The 24,778-nt window shown below is 47.8% G+C and overlaps 1 protein-coding gene across 9 annotated transcripts in view; it reads right to left on the reverse strand.

The window, feature by feature from the left end:
* SHANK3 (SH3 and multiple ankyrin repeat domains 3) overlaps positions 1–24,778 on the reverse strand; it is a 769,810-nt gene that overhangs the window by 6,680 nt on the left and 738,352 nt on the right. For 2 of the 9 annotated variants that reach the window (XM_073329053.2, XM_073329054.2), the window contains one exon: positions 17,598–17,642. The exons of 1 other annotated variant lie outside the window; for it this stretch is intronic. In XM_073329053.2, coding sequence (XP_073185154.1) covers positions 17,598–17,642 — 45 coding nt within the window. Of the gene's footprint in view, positions 1–85; positions 12,470–16,768; positions 16,804–17,597; positions 17,643–21,732; positions 21,786–22,187; positions 23,859–24,778 lie in introns of those variants that run through there. 6 more of the 9 variants (XM_073329060.2, XR_013635242.1, XM_073329059.2 and 3 more) reach the window with 6 other exon arrangements.

Below are 24,778 nucleotides of genomic sequence, written 5' to 3' on the forward strand. Positions count from 1 at the left end.
CTCGGACCCACTGGCTTGGGTCTGGGTATCCCAATATCACAGAGCGCGGCCCACCAGATAGAATGGGTGCAATGCAATGCAATACCAGCTGTTTAGCACCACGGGGTAGTTCTCTGCCTCCTGCTGCAGTGGGTGGGGAGTGAGTGACAGCATATGGTATCTGGCTGGGTGGAGGCAGGACTTGGTGCTGGGGGTAGAAAACCAGCCGCCTCTATCCTGGATCAACCTTGGGATCAGAAGAATTTGTGTAAGCATTAAAGAGTGTATTTAAACTGAAACACTAACATCCTGGGACTGAAGACTGGCTGTCCAGTGCACCGATACCTGTTTGGGTGCCCCAGGGAGAGGCTCAGGGAATAGTCACAAGAACAGAGCTGACTGTCAGTTCTCGTCAGATCTTCCCATTCCACTAAAAGCTGGGCCAGGTCACTAATGGGGAGTGGGGCAGATACAAGGGTGCATGTGGGACTGGAATCAGAGGTCAGAGAGGGGACTGAAGTCACCCCATGGCTGTTTCTGTGCTCCATGGACACAAAACACAACAGCTAATCCTGGGGTGAAATGCTAAAGGCTGGAGCGAGGGTGGGCGTAGCTAGGCCACGGTGCTTCCTTCACTACCCAATCTTCTTTGAGAGGCAGACGCACCTTTATGTGACGTGGATGAAGCAGCCTCTAACCCAGCCATACGGATGGGAGGCCGCGCAGGCCTGCAGCCAATCCAGTGGAAAGGCAGAATTAATGGCCTGGGGCTCTCAGACAGTGCCTCGCTTCCGTCTCAGCCACTGTCTGGCTCTTTCTGATGCTGCGTGACATGTTACCCTTCCCCTCTCTCTGTTGCTGCCTGGGTCATTCTGGCTTTGGCTTCATGGTTGGAAAGAACAGTTACTCACCTGCCCCTGGGGGTATCAGAGCAGACTGGGACATCTCTGTGCAAAGCACCATGGGCTGGAGCTTCTGGAGAGCTGTGACCATTGGGGGCCCCCCCACCACACTCCCTCAACACTAGAGTTGGGCAAATAACTGAGTTTTTAGTTCTGTGGCCGAATAGAAAAATTAAAAAAAATATTCATTTCATGTTAACCCCAAATGACAATTTTCCAGTTTTTCTTGCCAAAACAACCCCCCCAATAAATAAACAAACAAATACATAAATAAAATAGTTTAGAGTTGAATGAAATGTTGTGTTCGACTCAAAATGTAATGTTTCATTTTTGAGTCTTTTGTTTGCTTCTGTTGAGTTTTTCTCATCAAATCTAGCTAATTTACTAAACAAAACGTCATTTCAAAATAAATATGTTTCCACTTTGCCAGGATTTCTCCCCCCCAATTTTTTTTCCAGCTGGAAGTATCTGCTGAATTGAACCTGAATTCGTGAAGAGTTTTAGTTGACCAAGAACTGCATTTTTGACAAATAAATAATTTGCCAAACAATTTTGGCCAGTTCTACTCAGCCTTTCAAAAGGCACAGTGGTTCCCACCCCTCAGTTCCTTCCACTTTGAATCTAGGAGACGCTCCAACAAAGTGGTGGGTGGAGATCTGGGCTGGGGAGTTACTCAAAGAGCTACAGTTACTGGTGGATAAACGTACGTTCTGAGCCGAGCATTGTCGGCACACATCCATGCTCTGGGGAGGTTGACAGGCAGTCCCAAATCCCCAGTGAGGAGGATGGGAGAAGAAGAGTCATTCAGAAGTGATTGCAGGATTGCTCTCCCAAATTGGTAGCAGACTTGGAGGCCAGGCCACGAGACTGATGCCATGTAAGGGAATGGGTCGAGTTCCAGGTGGCACCCCTACCTATTTCCACCATAGGAACGTTTTGCAGACGTGAGGCAGAGCTGTTTTAGGCCAGGGAGAATGAGCTCTGCTACCTTCATCCTCAGGGAATACCGTGTGCCAGGAGTGAGTGGGGGGCCATGTGGCTAGCCATTAAGGCTTGGAGTTAGCAGGCTCTTGAGGCTAATGCTATTGGTATGAGGAATGCAGTCTTTGGAAACAAGTAAGATAGGGCCTGATTCTCCCACCACAGGATAGGAGTGATTTCGACTGACTTCAATGCAGGGGGAAGAAAAGGGCCTGTAGGAGCCAGCCTCCTAAAGGTTGCAAAGGAGCATCAGCTTAGTGAAAACTCAGTGTAAAAGTCATGAGGGAACTGAATTTCATATAGCTGGGAAGAGCCTGGCTAACCTGTTTAAGAATCATTTTACAGCAGGGTGTCCAAACACAGGTTCCTTGACCAGAATCCTGGTGAGCTGACACAGTTGTGTCCTATCAATGGACTCAAGAGGCTCAATCCAGATTTCTTCAAAAGTAACAAATAATCCAGGATGTTAGGGACAGATGCCAAGACTGGGGTGCTGAGCTTTTAACCAGTTTGCTTAGTAAGACTCTCTAGTCGCTGTTTTTTTTACTCTCCAGCAGGTGCTTTCATACCTGCAATAAGTAATCCTCAACTCCTCACATCAAGATTGCATTAACCATGCTGCCAGTTGCAAAGGTTTCAGGTCTAGGTGAGGACATGCACTCTTTGTGATGTACAACCCGTACCAACCAATTGCTGAGGTATGGGGAGATGCAAATCCCCTGCCTTCTCATGTGATCTGGCATGAAAACTTGGTGCAATGGGAAGACCAAATGTAGAACTTTGTCGTTATAGTGATCTCGCTGTAGCAAAGGTAAGGGTGAGCTGAGACCAGTGCTTTGGATTTAGGGAAGGGGTTGTCCTCTTAGGTCCAGAAGGTGATGAGGCATCCTGGCATCTCCGAACTGGGGCAATAATGGGCACAGTAATCCTCCTCCCTGATTCCGTTGGGCTGAGGTCTCACTTCTGCTCCTCCCCACCTGAAGGAGGGTGGTGACTGAGCCTCAGAACACTTTCACTCACAAGAGTTATCCCTGAAAAGCGAGGGGAAAGGGACTGGTTTGGGGCAGAACTGAATGGAAAAAAGCATCTCTGGGTGATCTGCAAAACCCATTCACTGCATGCCGCCAACAGTTTTCAAAAGGGAGAGGAAAGATGAAGAAATTCACGGAACCAGTCTGAGGCTTTCCAATATTCTCTTTCACAAATGATGAGAGTCCAGAAGTGGAAGGAGAAGTCACTGTTTTCTGTCTGAGATTTAGATCTTCCTGCCCATAATAGGTAAATGTCCGTGAGGTTTCTCTGTTGGTTTGTAGATGGAAGCGGCTGGGGCTGTCTCTGACATTGGAAGGATGTACTCTACTGTCAGGATGCTTCCTGAAGAATGCCTGATAAACTCCCAAAGATCAAAAAGTTGAACCAAGCCTAACCATGCAGGAATTGAAAACCCCGGGCCCTCCAAAAGTAAGTATTCTCCGCAGACAGGAAGTCTGCAGGAAGACTTTGCCACTGCTCTCTGCATGGTAACAGCAGTAGCAACAGACGGAGCTGCTTTATCTGAAGTGTTAAGAGCTGCCTTCAGGGAATGTCGGGCCATCCTTTGTCCTTCAATGGCCTTCTGCAAAGTGATCTGAAAGGGGGATCATCTGATCCCGTGCCAAGGAATCATTACGGGGCTAGAGGTGCCTGATGATTTCCACCCTTAGTGGAGGAGCTGGTGAGGAACAGTGCTTACATCCAAGGCGTTCTAATTGCCTTGCACCCTTCTCCTGGGAGTGAGCTTTGGGGAATCCCCGTGGGCCAACACTCCAACTGGAGAGGGTAGATCTGACACTCCTGTTTACCCTTTCTCACAACGCAAGAACCAGGGGATACACAATGACACTGAAAGGCAACACATTTAAAACTGATACAAGGAAATACCTTGTTTTTAATACACAAAGAGTAAAATGTTCAAAAGCCCCCACATGCCTCAGCCTTTGCGTGGCTGGCAGCAAGGGTGACCAGTGGCTATTGGTGGAATCGAAGACTCTGGAAGAATACTTAGAGAGAAGCTCCTACTTGCATAGACTGAAGACTACGCTGAACATGAAGAGGGCAAAAACCTTCCACTATTCCCCCTACCATTCTCCATAACCATTCTCCTCTAAGGACTCAGCTAGCTGAGTGTCAAATGGGTCTGTTGTAATCACAGCATTTGAGAACCAGAAACCCAGCACCACTCAGAAGGCTCCTTGATTCAACCCAGCTCATCACTTATCACAGTCCAAACTGGGAATGGTCCAAGAGAAAAAAGACATGTCAGATATAGGATGTCTTATGGCAGATATTTACTGCCTAGTCCCCGCTCAGAGCCATTGCCTAGACATACACACAGCAAGTGCTACAAGGTCACATGAACACAAATTGAAGGTGGTCAGTGAAGATTTGTGGTCAGCACATAGACAGCCGACTATGCTGTCATGACTGGTGAAGCTCACAGTAAAGCCTGCATTATGAGACCTGGCAGGACGGCACCCTGCGCCCCAGACCAGCCCCCCTCGCCGCCTCCAGGCTGCTTAGCCCATCACAAGCCAAGAAAGTGCACGGTGGCAGGTGGAACAGGGTTCTTCTCCTCCAACTTTAGATCCAAAAGAGACAGGTAAAACCAAATCCTTTAAATTCAGCCACCTAACAGTGGAACCCAGGAGCACAGCTAACGCTGACTGAGTTCTTAGGTACAGGCTGCCAAAGGCTCCATGGCTCATAAAGGCACTGACCGTGCCCACGGTGACGAAACACCCTCAGCTTGTTGCCTTGGGGGACTCCTATATCCACATCAACAAGGCACCAGACACAAAACCTCCCAAACTTATTTAGTTGCTTGCTTTCTTGGGATTCTGGCAGGTCATCACCCGCCTACATGGCTGGTCACATCCTACACCTGCTCTTTGGATGAGATGTTGATATAGAGAGTGTCCCAGTCTAGTCCCTTTCCTGCACATTCAGACTGTGGTCTGAGCTCTCCCAGATCTCTGGAACTCAAAAGGTCCACAATTCTGGCTTGTCCACAAAGGCTCACTGACCCTTCCAAATTAAAGGGCATGCAGAAAACCGGCCACACTTCCCCACCAGGCCAAGGCGTGGTGCATATGGCAACTCATTACAATGGCTTATGCTAACCTCAGCCACCACCATGCTGGCGCCCAACAGGCCCTCCTTCCCATTGTAGATCTCCCTGGTTTTCCACCACCTTGTGCATGACATTGTCAGCCCTGAGAAAACTACAACTAAAATGGAGTCTCCTCAGCAACACAGGAACACAGGAATTGCCTCACTGGATCAGACCAGCGGTCCATCGAGTTCAGTAGCCTGGCTCCAACAGTGGCCAGCATTAGCTGCTTCAGAGGAGGTCTGAGAATCCCTGTCACGGAGTCCCCGGGCGATGCTCTGGAACTGCTCCCTACGAAGCCAGGCAGGACTCTGGGGAAGTCTCCTTTCTGTGAGCAGCCTGTCTGTAGGACACAAAGCTCACACAGCTTCCACCTTCCTGGGTCTGACTTCGGAGCATTCAGCATCCTCTGCCCCTCCGTGCACTTCCTACAGCGAGTCCGCTCAGGTGGGCTCCTCGGGAAGCCAGAGGGTCCTGCCCCCCAACTTTGTGACTCTCAGCCAGCCAGTAAAATGGAGGTTTATTAGACGACCGGAACATGGTCTAACACAGAGCTTGTAGGTGCAGAGAACAGGACCCCTCAGCTGGGTCCATTCTGGGGGACAGTGAGCCAGACAACCACGTCTGCCCTTCACTCCATGTCCTCAGCCAGCCCCAACCGACTCCCCCTCCAGCCCCTCCTCCTCTGGGCTTTGTCCCTGTCCCGGGCCAGGAGGTCACCTGATTCCTTTGTTCTCCAACCCTTTAGCTCTCACCTTGCAGGGGGGAAGGGCCAGGCCATCAGTTGCCAGGAAACAGGCCATTCTCTGTGTCCAGACCCCTGCACACACCTGCCCTCTAGGGCTCTGCAACAATCATACACGCTTATCCCACCACCTAGATACTTAAGAACTGCCCAGGGGAAACTGAGAATATCCAGAGAAATATCCAGAGAAATATCCAGAAATATCCAGAGAAAACATTAAGAACACTCCCACTTCGTCACAATTCCCCAATAGCAGATATGGGATAATCTGATCCCCAGGAAGATCTGATCATGATCTCTAATCATTAGAGTTTTAAGCCCTAAAGCACAGAGTTATGCATTCCTGCCACATGTTAGAAATAGCTACCCGGGCGATGGCTAATCCTGTTAGCCATAGAAATGCCCAATCTATTTTGGAACCTCACTAAGTTCTTGACCTCACTGACAGCTGATATGCACAATAAAGAAAAAAAGAAAGAAAAGAAAGAAAAAAAAGGAAAACTCAGAGAAACAAAACGCTGTCGAAACAACCCACTCAACTGCACACAAATTCTCTCCCTGGGGAAAGGATGAGAGAGAATCAGCCACATGTGACAGGAGTTAGTCATGTTGCTTAAAGCATGCTGGAAGGTGCTCAGAGACCATGGTGATGAGGGTGGCATAAGAGCCTTTCTAAAATAGGCACACGATGGCAACGAGTTCCACTGTTTAATCATGCATTGTGAAGAAGTACTTCATCTATCTATTATGAACTTGCCACCTTCTCATTTCACTGCATGCCCTTTCTTGTGCTATGTGACAAGAACAAAGTGCCCAGTCTCTCTTCTCTAAACCATTTAGTATTTTTTATACTTTTAACTGAATCCCCCCTCATTTGTCTCCTCTGTAAAGTAACAATCTAAATCTTTTCAATCTCTGAGAGTTTTTCCAGGCTTTGCTCTTTCTGATCTCCCTTCTCTCACCCTCCTCCAATTCTACGCGATTTAACAAAGTTCCACTTGTTCAACGTAACCTGCATTCAGCATTTCTCTCTGTGAACAAAACACGGTGGCAGCGTCTGAGCAGTGTGTCCTCTGCAGTGCAGCAGCTGGCAGTGGGAGCCAGGGACCTCGGTTTGCAAACAGGGGTAGCACAGCACCTGGTGAGGCCAGTATGGCCCGGGGAAGCAGCATGGTGGTGGTAAAGGGGACTCCGAGCCCAAAGCCACTGGATTGGGCATTGAAAAGATGCCAGCAGCCACTGTCCACAATTGATGACATCTTGCCCGCACTTTCCAACCCCAGCATCTTCATGGTCTGTGAGGTGAGGAACGGCACATAGGCCTGGATAAGAGTCCAGCATGCTGACACCCACAGCATTAGGTGGCTATAGATGGCTGTACAAGCAGATGGGCACAAGCCCAGCATCAGAGGCGTTCCAGCGAAACTCTCCCTAATGCTGGAAGGACTGCCCAGGCTGAAAATAACTGCAGATGATATCCCCATTGCAGGAGAAGGGAGCAATGGTACAGAAGCTGAATTAAACCATGAGAGAAAACTACAAGCTTTTCTACGGCTAGGCAGGGACAAGAATGTAAAACTGATCCCAGAAAATTTTTTATCTCATACAGGGAAAAGTGATGTACGTGCAACACTTGCTCACAACAGTGGGGCAGAGAGCAGAGCCCAGCAAGAGCAAGGCACTCAGAGACACGTCAGCGTCACTTGCTATGAAAGGGAGACAGCACTTCACAGGAACGAGAAATGTTCTGTCCAGGAGCGGAGGCCATACAACAGGCATACACAAGGCAAGATGGTGAGCAGAACTGGGCAGTTCCTCACCAGCAAACGTTTGACACCCTGACACACATTGTATCAGATGCCCCTGTCCTGAAATGCTATCAGCCAGGAGAGCCATTCTTTGAGACCATCTCATTGGTGAGGGTCATAGCAACAAGGGAATGGGGCAGTGGGAATTACCTGATCCCAAATAACAGGTTCTCTCATGTCCTCTAAAGCACTAACTAGAAATACAAAGGCAGGCATGACAGACCACTGCAGACAGGGCCTATGTGTTAGGAAGGGAGCAAGGAAGTTCCAACCTGGCTGTGTGGTGGCTAGAAAGAGCAGGGGCAGCGGTGGGCCATGTGGCTATATAACCTCTGCTAGAACATTTGATAGTACAAGATAGTGTGTAGGCAGCCCCGATGGTCACAGCTTTCCAGAGGCTTTGGTGCAGGTGCACCCCAGAATGGGTCCTGTGCTAACACGCCACTCAAGGGACACTAGAAGTTTCTTGTGCTGGATCTGAATCATCAATTGCCCCCGTGTGAAGGATGATGGGTCCTGAACCTGGATCTGCAGGTCCCCAGACCACAGCCAGCACCCAGCAGCTTACTAGTACCAGCAGCAAGTATGGGCTGGTAGAACCTTGCTCACCATAGGCACCGCCCACAAAGCTCCCAACTGGAGGAGACATCTGGCTTCTCCAATTAGCTCAGACTCACTATATAAGCCGGGAGGCACAGGAATTTGTGTGAACAACTAGATGAATTCCTGATTGGCTGCTACATTGGATCCTGCCTCTTGCCTGACTCCTGGGCCTTATCCTGTTCCTGATTTCTGCCTTCCTGACCACCTGACTTGTTTCAGATCCTGCTTCTACACCGCCTTCTTGGCTTGACTCCTGATTCTAACCCTTGGCTTGACTCCTGACTTGGTCTCTGATTTCTGCTTCCTAGCTTCTGACTCCTGCTCTGACCCATCTATGACACCCAGCTGTATATTTACCTGTTCTCTGGTTGTTTCCTTTGCTTATGGGCAGCCACTGTATCATCTTCAAGGTAGGTCAGGTGGTTCCCAAAGGGATGCATTTTGAGGGTTGTTATATTGATCCCTAGAGGAGCTGCATTATGTGGGCAGTTGGCTGGTCCTGGAAGAGGGCATATTGGTACCCAGAAGCTCCTGTGTGTGGGGGCAGTTAGATGGCCCTGGACAGGGGGCTGCATTAGGAGGGCAGAACTGTACATTAAGGTTGCAAAACAGCTTCCATTCTAGCCTGCTTTTTTCACATGCTAAGATACTTCTGAGAAATTTACCTGAGACACTGAGCTGAACCTCCTTGTTTGTGTCCTATCAGATGATAAGTTTATCTAGAGAGTTTGATTAAAATCCCTTTTCTGCATTTGAGTTATAAGTGTGGAAAACTACACTTTTGTTGCTTTGAAAATTCTAACCATACCTTGGAACACCCAAAATGGCCGAAGTTTGACACTTGAAATTGGATCCAGTCCTTAGGAGTGAGTAGGCACTTCAGCTGGTTTGGAAAGAATAGTGTAAATTAAATAAAATTGTGCACTGAGCACGTGCAATAGCTATTTTTCATCAAGCCAGGAGGTGCACACTCAATGAGAGACAGCTCAGAAAGTCAGCATATTTCAAAGCTGAGTAATAGGAGGCAGTTGATTTGATTACATAAATGTTTGTCGCATTCAAGCTACGGGACTGATTTCCTTCAAGCCTAGCTTGTTTTGTAAATCTCACTGAGATCAAAGTGCTAAGCCAGGTATAGGGAAATTTGGTTTTGACGTTTGAAAGTTATATGAGTCACATTCTTTTCAGAGTTACACTGCTGTAAATCTGGAGTAAATCCATTGACTTCAGTGGGATCAGTCTGGCTTTACACAGGTACAAGTGAGATCAAAATTTTGCCCAGGAATGTTTTAACACTGCTGACAGTAGGGCCCCCTCACAGGGTGTAATATAGCTAATATAGATATGGACACGCACAGGTCTGGAAATGCGTATCTAGTCTTCAGTACTAGCAGACACCTGGGAATCTGTGTTGACTGCTCCTAGTCGGTTTTAGAATTGGGCCTTTTTCCTTCCCCCCTCCTTTTTATTATTTTTTTAAAGCTTCTGTCTTTAAAAAAATTAGGAAATTAAACGCAAAAAGTTACAATAAGGCAATGTTAAGGCTGCACAGCTAAGCAGGAGTCAGGCAAAGCAAAGGTTACGGTTGAATACACAACCTGGACTCTGCCCCCTTGCGATGACTCTCTATTTTATTTTTTTAAACATTAAGCGGAAATGCATCTTCATAAAGTGCTTTATATATGAGCAATGCCTGCCTCCTGTCTGTGCTGCTTATGGGAAGAGTCCTCGCTAGGCAGCTCCGGTTCAAAAGGTAAATGAAGGTTACTTACTTGTAACCAAGGTTCTTTGGGATGGACTCTGCACATTTCCACTCTTGGGATATGCATCAGCTGGAGCTGTTGAATGGTGCAGCCGTCTGCTAGTAGTGCCTATCAGAGCTCTCACGTGCCCCCTCCTACCCCTCCCCTCAGCGATCAAGCACTTTCTGAGCATAAGGCTGTAAAAGGGGACATGGCAGCAGCTGCTGCCTCAATGCCTTCCACGGGAAGAGCCATGAGTACTCACAGCGCCGCAGAAGAGGGGAAGAAGGGGAAGGAGTGTGACTATGCAGAGTCCATCTCGAGGAATCTTGGCCACAAGTAAGTTACCTTCATTTCTCTGAGTGTCCTCTGCAAATTCCCATTCTCGGGACAGTGTAGTCAGCAGTATAGACTGAAAGATGCATGGTGGATAAGGAGTCCTAATTAGAACAAGGAAGGCAGTATCAAGCCACCAAACTGGACATCTGATTGAGGTACGATATCTAACACATAACACTTGGGAAACATTTGTATTCAGCTCCACGGGGCTGCTTTACAATTTTCAGTTAGTGGGACTTGTTTGAACCACGCAACAGAAGCAACCACTGCTCTTGTGGCGTGTGCTCACTGCAGAGCAAGGGAGCCCATGAGGCACTGTTATCCCTTTTCTACTCTACACAGCCTGACCCACCGACATCAGTTTGTGTGGAAATGGATTTCATTTACAGGCATCCATGTAGAAAACAAAGAGCTTGCATGAACATCTAAAATCTGTAGTCCTATTGAAATAGAAATGTAACAGTCTTAGCATCCAAACAGTGTAGCTTTGACTTGCCCTTGTTTGAATGTGGTCTTGAAGAGTACTGGATTGATTGACAGGGAAATAAGAAATTATTTTTTGTATGCATTTTTGGTGCAGATGAAGAACTACTTCATCTTTATGAAAAATTGTAACTGGAAGGTGAGTCATTAAGGCATGAAGTGCACTAAACCTCCTGGCTGACATTATCGCTATAACAAATGCAGTTTAGTCAGAAGATGTAATAGACAGCAAGAAGACACAGTTTGAAGGGTGGAGACGAGGTGTGATAGCACTAAGTCCAAATCTCATGGGGAAACAGGCTGTCTCACAGGGGATAACGATTCAGCCTTTCAGAAACCTCAACGATATCATGCAAGAATATAGATTGACTACTGGTATATAAAAAGCCACAACTTCAGCTAAATGTACCCTGCGTGATGTAACAGATACATCCTTATTCTTTAGAAACAGCAAATACTTTAATATGGATTGAATAGGAGCTGACTCAGAATCAATATCCTTAACAGATACCCATAGTGAAAATCTTTTCCATTTTAAATGGTAACATTTCCTAGATCACCTTCTAGCGTTAAGTAAAACATGTACATCCATAGAGAACCATTCTCTAATTCTGTCAGAGCCCTGGTGCCCATGCTGTTAGATGCAATGAAAGTGGATCACGATGGTACACTTTCCCGTGCTGCTATAACAGAAGGTCTGGAGACACAGGTAAGCATCTGCAGTTCCCTTTGGAAAGAAGGAGCAAGTCCATGTACCACTGTTGTCTCGGCTATGCAGAGGTGATAAATATAATCCTTGCTGAGTCCTGTCTGATCATCTTCACAACCTTCACACTTAAAGGGAATGGTGGGAAAGCATACATTAGATCTGTACCCCATCTGAGCAGGAATGCATCTATTCAAGAGCAGAAGTATCTGCTCACCTTTTAACAAAAGCAATGGCATTTGGTGTTGAATTTTATGGCAAACGGGTCTATATTTGGAGCACCCCAAAGAGAGAAAATGTCCTGGATCACAGTCTTGAAGAAGTACCATTCTTGCATTCTGGAAGAGTCTCTACTTTATTGGTCTGCTAACTGGTTGAGCGATCATGCCATACGCAGAGCTACTGGACAATTCTGGTGAAGAATACATCCATCTCCAAAGCCTCCTCGCAGAGCTGTGAGGAATGGGCTCCTCCCTGTTTGTTCACACAGTACACAGCTGTCATAGTGTCCATGGTCATTTGAACCACAGATCCTTGCACCCAAGGGAGGAAAGATCTGAGTGCCAAATGAGTTGCTCTTCACTCCAGGACACGGATAGCCAGAGGGTCACCTTTCTGATTCCGGAGAACTTTCGTTAAATGATTGCTGAGGTGCTCACCCCATCCTGTTTTAGAGGCATCTGTTGTAATGATCATGAAAGGAGAGGGAAGGCTGACCATCACGCCCCTCCGTACGTGTTCCTGGTTCATCCACCACAAAAGAGCTTTCTAGAAGCTTGTTGGAATGTTAAGTATTAGATTCATATCCTGTACTGCAGGTCTGAAGTTTCTTGCCAATCAGTGCTGAAGGGGAGGGTCTCATTCTTAGTCTTGCATAAGGGGTAACATATACGGTGATGCCATAAGACCCAGTAGGGAGAGGAAGAACTTTACATTCTGAGATGGACTTTGAAGTAGAGACTGAATGGTAGATTTCATCTTCAGGAATTCTCCTTTGGAAGGTAAGCTCTCATCATTCTGGAGTCAAGTGCTCCTATGAAAAGGATATTTTGTGAGAAATGTCAATAGGGATTTCTTTTCATTTATCAAAAATCGCAACCTTTCTAATGGAGAGCATGTGAATTGAGTGACTCCCTTCATTTCATCTGTGGCAGCTGCTTTTAGGAGCTAATCATTGAATTATGGTAAAATAAAAATCCCATCTTCTCAGAAAAGCTGCCAGTACAGATAGACATTCTGTAAATACTTGGGGTACACTAGAAAGGTCAAAGGAGCGAACCCTGTGTTGGAAATGACCTATGTCAAAATTAAGGTACTTCCCATGTGATGGGCTTATCAAAATATGAAAGTACGGTTCTTTGAGATAGAGAGCAGCAAACCAATCTAGATGGGACAAGGAGAGGATAAGGGATCCTAGAGTTAACTTTCTGATATGAAACCTTTGGATCTATCGGTTTAGCTTCTTCAGATCCAGGACTGGACAAAGACCTCCATCTTTCTTAGGAATTAGGAAAGAGCAGGAGTAGAAACCCCGATTTCTTAGATTTACTGGAACCTTTTCTACTTCTTTCTCCCTTAGTGGAGTGTTGATTTTTGTTCTTAACACTGAGTTGTAAGAAGGGTCCTGATGGGGGAGATTCGTTTAGAGGAAGGTTCTCAAACTGGATCATACAACTGTGTTTTATAGTGTCCAAAACTATAGTGTCCAAATGGCATAAACGTTCTCCAACTGTTAGGGGAACAGAATTAAGGCTGGGTTTCTGGTTCCCGATCTTCATGTCAAACCTGAAGTTTAACTGTAAGGAAAGAAGAAGTGGAGGATGAATTCTTTTGTCTCATCTTGGATTTAAAGGGACATCTTTTATATTGCTGCTGAGAAGCAGAGGATTGCTGTTGGTAGTGTTGTCTGCCTTTGCTGAAATATGAAGATGAAGAATAAGGTGGATAATATTCCCTTCAATATCTGAAGGCAGCTATAAGAATTCTTCTCTTGAAAGGTTACAAGAGACCCAGTGAGCTAGCTGTTGATCTTGTTTCTTTCATTTTCTCCAATCCTCCATCCATTTTAGAGCTAAGAAGTCTATCCCTTTCAAGCAGAAGATCTTCAATCTTTGACCTTGTTAGATGGGGAAAAGTGGACGAGCATAGCCATGCTTGTCTTCAGACAGTTATCGCTGCAGCTATCCATGTTGAAGATGCATCAGAGACAACAAAGGGTGCTCTCAGTGCATGCTCAGCACCATTACGGTCCTCCTTAATAGGGGGCATTATTAGTCTGCAGTGCTCATCAGGTGGATTCTCAGTAAAGCATGAACTCTTATCCTACAGGGGAAACTGGCTAGACAGTTAGCGATCCTCATGCTTAAAGAAGACGAAGAGCATTCTATTTACACCTAACTTGCTAATGATTAACAAAGTAAGGCACCTTCCTAGGGATCTTGACTCCCAAGAAAGTTCACACCCTCGCATGACTGGAAGGAACTGAGGTGACCATCGCCACACCCTCTTTTATAGCTCCACCCTCAGAATGTGCTCAAAGCCGGGGGGTGAGGGGGGAGGTGGAGTTGGGGGGGGACACATGAGCACTCTAACAGGCATTGCTAGGAGAAGGCTGCACCGTTCAGTGATACCAGTTGACACATATCCCCAAAGTGGGACTATGCAGAGGATACTCAACGAAGAAACTAGGATTATTATTAAGAGGCTCTTCCCATACAGCTGGGTAGCACAGAAATCACGCTCATGTTCAGAAGGATGGGGCAGTAGGATGGAGACTAAGCTTTGTATGAAGCTCATGTATACTTGGATGGGGCTAGGGCACCATGACGAGAATCAGCCACAGGTTGCACCCTCTTGGAGTTGTGCCTGAGCACTGTCTGCCATTTATGAGCAACAGATGGGGCTGTGGGGCAGAGACAAAATATTGTTCAAAGCTCATGAACAACTGGATGGGGCTGACGCACGGGACTGCTTGAAGCTTATGCTCACAGTCAGATGGGGCTGCTGGGCTCAGAAGAACCAACATGCAAAAAATTCTCACAGAAACAAACAGGGCTGTGCAGTGGAAACAACAGCTGATGCGCATGTTCAGTCACATGGTGTGTGTGTGTGTGTGTTGTGTGTATATGGGTGTGTGTGAGAGAGAGATCAAAGCGCTGTCTGAATCTCCTGTTCAGTGGGACATAGACAAGGTGACCATCATCTGACACCCATACTCAGTTGGACGGGGACGACACCAGCTCCACCCACTCCAAGCAAAACTGATCACTTTGATTCTTTCTAACGTCTTTGGTGCTGCCGGCAGGCTCTCACTGTTCTGGGAGTATGGGGTGTAAGAAGTGAAGGGTCTAAGCAACAGCTATGTTCAGATCCCTCCTCTCTCTCTGTAGCATCAGGATGGGGGAGGTCCAGGGTGCTGCCTCAGTTTGGATCTTTGAGACATGTTTGAATCCACATCTGGATGCAGGGGCCCAGTTCTTCCTAAATCCACATGATAATGCCCTAAACACTCAGACATTGTATAACACCAGTCACAGAGTCAACAGGACTGAATGCATGAAAACACAGACATGTGGAGTGAACTCTGACCTGAGGAGGACCCTTCCTCGCTGGCCATGAACATACTTATTTCCCAGGGTCTCCTGGTATACTTAAGGGTTGAAGGGCTTTAAAATTTGTAGGCAGCCCAGAGACAGATGGGCTTCTGCATTTCCTACAGCTCTGTTAAGAATTCCTGTACATCAGAGACTGTGGGAATGGAGCATCTCTGGTCCCTGTGGAAGTGAGTTGTGTGTCTGGCTGGAAAGGGATGGGGATAGGAGATTCCTTAGGTGTTGCCATTTGGTTGCACCTGGGGTTCTGGCCCAGCCCAGCTGTACACTGGGATGGGGAGGCAGCCTTGGAAATTCAGCAATCAGCAAAAAATGAGACAAGTAAAAACCACCATGAGTCTGTCCAGAACTTTGCTTGTGCTCTGGAGCTGCCTTCACACATGGAGATAGCACATAGGTAGTGAGCTTGACTCCGATTTATGCTACTGGTGAGAGACAGAGGGATAGACAGACACAGCAGTCACACAACTGGAACACAGTGGGGCATGCACTCTGGGGAAATTCATTGGGTTGGCCCCCTGGACTCTGGAGCATGTCACAATTCAAAGCTTCCCTCGCCTACTCAAGGCCCCAGGTCACCTTCTGGCCAGTCACATTCAGTTCATGCTTGGGATTTTCTTCTTGTCACTCTGCAGTGAAAATGGTATTGTTTAAACATGAACTTCCTTTCTTAGGGTCCTACTGCCTGTTCCTGCCAGGTAGCTACATTGAACAGATCAGCCATTTGCTTGTCAATGTCCTCAAGGGGTACTGGCCACCACCAGGGTCTGTGCTGGGCTCAGACAGGATCTTCAGGCTGAGAGTCCCCTGTGACTTCTCCGTGCAGACACTGGTCACTGATGGTGTCTGTACTAGAGTCTGCATGGGACAGGGCTTCACGTTCACTCAGTTAGAATCAAGACAAGAACCTGACGTGACCACCTCAGTTGCCCTGTAGCTGCTCAGCCACCTGGCAAAGAGGACAGCATTCTCCTCCTGCCCAGCCCAGATAGCCCCTTCTCTGTCTGCCATTTTGTCCCACGTCTAGAAAAGTTATTTCATTTCAGGAGCTGAAACAGGATAAAATGCTACTTTCCCCATCTCACAACCACCCCTCACCCCCGAGTCTGCTCCAGGGCCCAGGCAGTGAGCTAAAGATGTCCTAGGGCAGGGAAACATGTATTCAAAGGAAAAGACATTTGGGGCTCTGAGCTCTTCCAGTTCTGACAAAGGGAATGTGGTCAGCTCTCAGGGAGCTGATGGGAAAGGTGCAGGAGGAGCAAATGCTGGCGGTGGGGGAGCTGCCAGCTAATTCACTCTCTGCCTTTTCCAGAAACCTTACAAATGCGAATGCTTGATTGAAAACTTGCCGAGTGACCTGGAATTTCCCCCCGCCCCCGTGCATCCTCTGCTGTCTGTCCCCCTGGGAGCAATGATTTGGGGTGGGAGGGCTCTCCCAAGCCATAGCTGGAACCATGTCAAAGCCAGAAGGGAATTTCCTCAGTTTCCTGCTAGAAATCAGCAGCACATAATATCACAGCACAGGGACACAGACATGCTACTGGGGCACAAAAGGGGAAAGGGGGGGTGTGAAGTTCACACTTCACAGCAAGCTCCACTCCCTCCTCTCCCACATCCCAAAGGTTGTGGGAGAAGAAGGGAGAGTGACTGGCACGTGACACACAGAGCAGCACAGGGAGGACAACATGGGTTTGCTATGAGATGAGAGTATGCTCACTTACACAACTCGCCCACCCTCCTGAGGCCTGAGGTGGTTCTAGACAGAGCAGCGCAGACATGCAGATGTGAGAGCAGGAAGAGAGGCAATGAGAGAGAATGTTAGCATCAGTCCGGGGCACAATAACAACACGGAGAAGAATGAACAGACTTCATCCCAAACCATTCCAGAACCACTGCGACTCCCAGAAACCCATGTTGGGCCAAAGGGCTGGCTCCTCACACTTCCCTCCCATTGCAGAGGTCTCTGCTGGGTGGAAGAAGCTGAGGAGAATGACCAACTGAGCAACAGTGGGAGGGTGGGTGCAGCTGTATTGAGAAGCGAACGTGGGCAGTCCTTGCTCTTCTGAGGTGGGGCATGTTCCCCATTTCACAGAAATGTGCTGAAGTCTATGGTAGAAAAGCAATTCTCTAAGTGCTACACTTATAATTGATTAGCACTGCAGGGTTTGGTGACTCCCTCACAGCTCTTTCACTGCTGGGTATCAGGCATAAGCCTGACGTCAAATGGTTTCATGCATCCCCCAGGGCGGTGCCCCAGCTCTCTCTGGTTTGGTGAGTGTGCAGTAGTCTCAGCCCCTCATCTGCAGAGACAATGCAGAACAGAAAGGGTTTGAGGTCTGCAAGTGGCATGAGTGAGGCTTGGATGCTCTGACGGGGTTTGAAGTTTACTGTGATGCAGCAGACCAGAGGGGGCTGAGTGTGGTTCTCGGGGAGACGTTAAAAGGGATCCAGGTGATTGGAACCAAAAGGATTCGGGGAGCCAGTTCAGTTCAGTATTCACTGAGTTCACATTCCTGCATTTACTAGAGAAAATGGGACATTCATAATCACATGAATTCAACAGCCAAAGCCGGAGACAATCTGACAGTGGTATTCCTAAAGATAGGGAGTAGAGAATGGGGGGATGGGGGGGGGGAAGGAGAGTATGGGGAACAGAGAGAGAGGGGAGAAGGGGAGAATAAGAGAGGGAGAAAGAACACGTGCATGAGAGAGAATGCTCTACAGAAGAACAAGAGAATGAGAGCGGTAAATACAATTCAACATTTTATCTGACCCAGAAATCTGCTTTAGTGGTTTGATTTTTGACAGTTGTGAGAACAGTAATAGAACTAATGGCCAATAGACTATTAATGTGCTCTTGAGAGAGAGAGAGAGAGAGAGAGAGACTATTTCCCAAAGGGGACAATCCCAGGTTCTCTGGGTATGGAAGTTTGGTTTAATCCCTACCAGAGGGCCTGCAATAAACTGTAGGTTTTTCCTGCCCATTCAGCGACGCTAAGAATTTCTCTTCAGAAAATGAGATTGAGCTCGTCATCTGGTTTCCAGAAAATAGCTGGGCCAGATTGAGTGTCAGGAAAGCTCAAGAGAGTTGTCCGCTCTCGTCCCAGACGGAATCCTGCTTCTGCCTAACTCCTAAGAGGAACTCCTAACCATTCCCTTTGCATATTTCAAAATTAAGTCTCTCCCCAATGGATTTGAGAGTACAGGAACCTGTTTTAGAACATAGCTCACCACATCTCCCTCCTAACAGGAACTCTTCATCTCTCTGAATTACATTTCCAGAATCCTCCTTGTTTCCTGAAGTTTTGCTCACTGTATCAGGGGCTTTAGTCAATATTTCAATCTGGTATTGGTGTTACGAGCACAGGGGCTTAACCTTGGATTAATTAAAAGTTTCTACAAGGAAAGAGGTTGCACTTACAATGGAACAAAGTTCACAAGAACATTGTACTGAACATATAGCTCTCTCCTGCCTGCATCAGACTCCAAAGGGAGAGAAACAAGCAATTTAATCGGTCCCATTGTTTCAGACATAACTGTCTTCTGCCAAATGAGAGACAGCAAATGAAATGTGCTGGCAAGCACCCAATACAGGACACAAACGTCAGGCCCAAGTGAGTCTTGCACTGGTGGAGGCCACCCCCGATCCTTATGAAGCTGCAGAGCAACCCAAAGTCAATGCATAGAGCAAGCCCCACAAACACATCTGTCTGGCTCATAAAGTACGGTGGCCATTCCCCTAGTGAACATCTCTGGATTTCAGTGGGTTTCTAAAGAGAGTGCTGTCCCAGCTGGATGTCACAGTAACAACTTTGCTATGCTTGCTAGAATGAAGTAGAAGAGCAAGAGGACTTCCAAGCTCTTTTTGAAAAATGTCCCTCCCATTCTTTTAACGTAAAAGGGTCTGGGCATGAAACGGCTTCCCTAGCTTTCCTTGGGCAATTTCAAACACCATGACATGACTGCAGAACGCCTGTAAGTCAAGTGAAAGTCTTTCTGACACCTGACACTGCTGTGTCTCTTGGTCACAATCTGCAGAGTGGTGAAACAGGGAGAAATAGGAAACAAAATCTGTATTTCAATCGAAACCATGGACAACAGCAAATCTGCATTAGGAATAGGAGACTTATAAACACAACATCCATGATAACCATGAATGCTGCCGCAACGTTGCTTACTGCCCCACCCGTGTGCCTCAGATCTGCCTTTGGTGGTGAGAAGGGAATTCAGGTCTAATCCTTAATCCACAGGAGACCTCAACCCTCCTCTACAAGGCCCAGCCTCTCCTAATGGGAGAGGGGCTTTTTTCTATTCACCATGTATGCAACCTCTGGGACTCTTCAAGCCAATCTCTTAATCTACCTACACAATGAGTTTGAGTGAACATGGTGGAACTCCTACAGAACCACTCTAAGGTGGCTTGCAGGGAGCTTGCTACATTGACTGCTTCTACCTTCTGCTAGGCAACCTGTTCCTTGACCATAGCCTTACAGCTGAAATGTGGCTCTTTGGAGGCTGATCTAGAAGCAGGAAAGTCCTGAATTCCTTTAGCTTCCTTTTTGTGACCTTCCTTTCCAGTTTTAAAGTTGGCAGGAACAGTCTTCTCCCTGGAGCAGAGACTCTATTCCCCTATACCAAGGCAATAATTTGTATAAAACAAAACTTCATCACCGGACGCTCTCAGTGCTGACATCAACACTGAGGATAAGCTTTGTAAGGTTTAATTCCTGCTTTTTCTGGCCACTTTGACACTGAAATAATCTGTCAGGGGCATGGGTATGTTTCTTACCAATGTGTAGGTAACGTGTTTGAGATACTCATTCCTATGTGATAACCCAGTGGGCATAAATGAGCTGAAGTCAAGGTTTGCTCTTCTACTCACTCCTCAGAGTAATGGGTGCATGAGCTGTGATTAGTACGTTAGTGATCAGATGAGGTGAAGCCAGCTGTGCTTGCTGTGATATGAACACATGCTGAGACTTATTACCCACAATGCCCCTGTCTCCTTGTAGGCAATGCACATTAACATTTAAAAAACACAAACCCACCCATTCTTCCAGGGAGGGAAATCTTTAATTGGTTTCAGATTAGTGTGTCTGCTCAGGATCAAAGGGCTAATTTCTTTGCGGGGAGACAACCATTAACGAATCACTAGTTCTTCATCGACTAACCCAGAAACATGGCCCGTACTCTCCCGATACCGTGTCTCCACAGCTGTGTCCCTACAGGGCATGTGTATCACGTTCTACTGCTGTCTGCAGTGCCAGGTCTAGAAGGGAAACCTCAATGACGGAGACAGAGACTGGTTTCAGGAACGCCATAGCATCCGCCTCATTGAAAACACCTTTGGGTGGTGGCATAGTTTAGGGACCACATGGAAAACAACATACCAGCACCCAGCAAGTTTGCAGGTAAGATGAGTTTCAACATTCTTACCTAGATGGCTTCCTTAATACTCTAGCGCTTGATCTCTGGTCAATTTCCCTATCATTTGGGTATGCTCATGAGCAAGGCATTATCCCTCTGACACACACCAGGCAGGGGAGGGCTGGGCCACACTGAGTTTCAGATCACAGAGGGTATGTCTACACTGCAATTAGACACCCACGGCTGTCCTGTCCTGGCAGACTCGGACTGGAAGCTGGACTCTAGGAACTGTGAGGTAGGAGGGTCCCAGACCTCAGGGCGCAGCCAGAGCCAGAACATCTACACAGCAATTAAACAGCCCCTTATCCCGCGTCAGCTGGCACGGGCGAGCCGCGGGTGTCTAATTGAAATGTGGTGCTAAGGTGATCACACTGAAGTGTGCCTCCATGAATAGGGGCTTCTCCACATTGCCAAACATCAGGGGCTCTCCTGAAGTGAAGGATGGACTCTACGGGAATATGGGGCCCATTCTGCTTCCACTGAAGTCAACTGGAATTTTGCGCCATCTTCAGTGGTGCAGAATCCAGCCCTATGTGAGAAGAAGAGAGCACAACTGAATGGGTGGGATGTTCTTAGCACTAACACTCACAGTACCTGCTCCACCAACACAATCCAGCTCTGGACAGAGCCTCAGTTTCTAGCTCAATTGATTGCAGGCTGTTCCCACACTCCTTAAACTCACATGCCCTGCCAGGAGGCAGAGGGACCACCCTTTCCTGGGGAGGGAGGGGAACACAGATTTGTTCACCTAATACTGGCATTCTCTGTTCTACTTCACCATTGGACCCTAGTCCCAGCCTAGGGGGACCACCTTCCTGAGAGGTTGGGGGAGGAATTTAGTTTCTCACTTCACCTAATTCTGGCACTCCTGTCTGTACTCCTGCACTGGATTCAGAACCTGACTTGGAAAGGCCACATTCTCTCCAAACAGGAGTAGAAGTGGTTGTGTGATTGTACCTATACACCAGGGGATCCCCATTATGAAAGGGCCTGAGAACAATGGATCTAATTTCATCTTTGACTTGACAAACACCAAATCTGAGCCCCTCAATCAGCTCTCCATAGGAATCTGCCCTGGCTCTGGAATGAAACTTCAGTTCTTTTTTGTGCATGAGTTTAGACACAATGAGGAGACAAAAAGCCTACAAGGAAACAGGGGGTTGTAACTGCAGTGGCAGAAAGCTTACACCAGAAATGTTACACCATTTGACTGAAACAGAATTAATTGATGAGTGTATATAGAAAGAGGTAGCTTTACCCTAGGAGCTAAATGCCTAAAGGGCTTATTTTTCTTCTCTCTCTCTTTCAGATCTGTAGAAATACAAAGCAGTTGTGGGTTTCCAGAACAGCACCTGAAAAACTCAGTTTTGCATCTAAAAATTTGCTTCAAACGATACATCTGGCATGTTCTGTTGTTGCTTAGACACAAGAACCAAAACTCTGTGCAGAGAACCCTCTAACCCGGATTCTCCGCTGAATTAGCTGGCACGTAAAATTGAGACTGTGTCGACACTATTGAACAATCCTGGCTTGAGTCGAACACTTGTTCACAGGTACGCCTTGAGGTCCAGATGACCACGGTTACAGCACAGCTGATCAGCAGAGGTGGGAGGTTTAGGTCTAGGTTCACTACACCCAATGAGAATGGCACAACCCTGATGAGACTGGATGGCCACGGCCAGAGTCACATGACACAAGGACATTAAACGAGAATGCCATTTTAAACATATGTTTTAATGTTGTACATGTAACAGGTGAGATTCGCCCTGTATGGCTATACTTTCAGACTCTGGTGCTAGGATGTAGGTCTCCAGCTGCCTTTTCACAGCTCACTATGACTTACTAGGCCTACCACTCACTGATCAAAGAACTCAGGGATCAGGAGTTAACTTTGGAGTTGTCTTGTGATAACGCATGTCACACAGTGATTCCACTGTAGTGTCCAGAGAGCGTCCTTCAGCTGCAAGCTTTTCATAACCCTTCCGCCAGCTAATGTAAGGCTAGCACTCCAGTGGAGCTACTGCGTGACGGCTCATGTTGCCTTAGGGGCTAGCACACGGTAACTCAGAAGTTAACTCACCTCACAGCTATTTCATGGTACTGGTATGTTTCTCTGCTGCTCAGAACACTGGATGTTGGGACCTGCCGTCTCCAAGGGCCACATCCACATTAAAGATGAAGGTGGCTGCAGCTAACTTTATGCTGTGCTTGTTGGGCTCCATGGGCTCCTTGCAATTGCCAATGTGGTTGCGGGTTGAGCAAAGTTTGGGTGCCACACATGCCAGCGAGACTCCATGACTGGATGCTGCCGCATGGCTCTGCCAGGATCCCCTGCCAGACTCTATGGTGCCGTTTTGAGCACTGTCCTGCAGGATGTGTGCTGCATCCGTGGACGGGGAAGCGCTGCCGTTTTGCCACTATTGTCCAAAATCTTCATCTGTGGATAGAGCATGCGACATTTGGCCAAGCACAGCCTTCCTCACCCTATTCAGCAATGGCCTAAGAACAGGGAGGAGAGAAGGAATATTCTCACTACTGATTGCCTTAACTCGGACCTTGTGTTCTCTTCATTATCAGTGCCTCTTGACCTCTTTTTCAGTGACTCTCATCAAACGTCCTTCTGGGGGAGCCTGTCTTGCAAGGAGACACAGTCAGAGAACCCAGTTTCTGTCTTTCATCCCTGGAGCTCTCTAGCCAGGAACTCTATAAACCTCTGGAAGAGAAATGCACCATGGTTTGCCTGTTGTATACTCAGAAATTAATGGGATAAGGAACAGACAAAACTGCGCACCATCGGGTCTGCTTAATCAGCCGTTCTTCCAGCTCCCCCCGGGCTCTGGTCTAATGAGAATCTCTGGCAATAGTAGCAGCTGTGCTGGGATGGCTTTTGGGAGCAGCGACCTCACTGTCTTTCTCAAACCACGGGGAGATTCCTGGGCAACTCCCTGAGACCTGGCTTCAGCTTGGCCCCTAACAAATGGCCCTCATTCGCCTCCTGAAGCAAGGAGGGGCTCAAGGACGACAGCACCAGAGGTTTTGGCAGCAGCATCTTCACTCCCCTTATGCAACCCTGCAGGATCCAAAGGCCATTTCTGGCAGCAGCAATGGCAACTGTGGGCTCAGGGTCATCTCTGGCAGGCGGGACCTCGCTATTCTTCAGCAACCAGGCGCATCCAAGGGCTGTCACTGGTGGTAGCAGCAGCAGATTTAGCTAGTTCGGCTTCTCTTGTCCTTCGTCACAGTACTGGAGGGACTGAAGGGTAGTGTGCTGTGGAAGCTTCGGGTGGCAATTTCTCTCTTAAAACCAAGCACAGGGACTGGAAAGTGTGCGGAAGTGGGCTGCATTTGTATATTTGTAAATTGTTCTCTACGTTAATTTCTGAACTGACAGGAGTTGAATAAAAGAGAAGGAATTAGCACAATGATAGAGAGCACCTCACATCACTCTAGAATATCCTATTTACAGCTGACTTCCTGGGAAATATTTCCAGTTCTTGGACACCCGCCAAGTGCACCAAATTTCAGAGAGGAAAGGCCACAACTTTCATAAAAAGTGAATGAGAAACACTTAACTCTACAAGACCAGCAAAAGACGCTATACGCCTGGGAAAGAGCAGCATCCCCCTGTGACAGTGTGGGGGAGGGTGGGGTGCTGGCGGCTCTCTGCAGGGCACGGGACTGAGGGGCCGTGGGGAACAGAAGACTGCAGTGCAGGAACTGATTTCACGGAGCACAGTGAGGGGGCTCTCTGGGAAAAGGGCTGGGATCTGGGATGATGTCTGTCAGGGAGCATGGGAGGCCAGCATCTTTTGAAGCATGACGGTCAGAAGAGTCTGGTGTCCCAGAATACGTGGGGATGGAAAGAGCTGGGGCAGGGGGGAACTGGTGTCTCGGGTGGCAGGTACAGTGGAGAGGCAGGCTGCAGCCATTCAAGGCCCATGGCCGACAGAGGGTGAGCAGATATCTCAGTGCCTTTGTGAGACAGGGGAGGAATGTGGCGGGTGAGGGTCCCTCTGCAAGAGAGGGGATGGTGTTTTTCAGGGAATGTGGGGGATGGAGAGAGGCTGTCACTCAGGGAGCAACGGAGGTCGCAGGGTGTTTATCTGGCGTTGGCATATCCGAGGGGGTATGTGGGGCTGGGAAAGCTGGTGTCTCTCAGGCTGGGGAAGACAGAGGAAGGCTGGTGTCCCTGGGAACCCAAGGTAGGGGGGCAGAAGAGGCGCTGGTCATGCTCATAGCCCTCAGCACAGCGTACTGAGATATTTAACCTGCTGGACGGGGAGAGGCCACTGTGGCCTTCCCTG

This window comes from Lepidochelys kempii, chromosome 1 (genome assembly GCF_965140285.1).
Source record: "Lepidochelys kempii isolate rLepKem1 chromosome 1, rLepKem1.hap1, whole genome shotgun sequence".
NCBI lineage: Eukaryota > Metazoa > Chordata > Testudines > Cheloniidae > Lepidochelys > Lepidochelys kempii.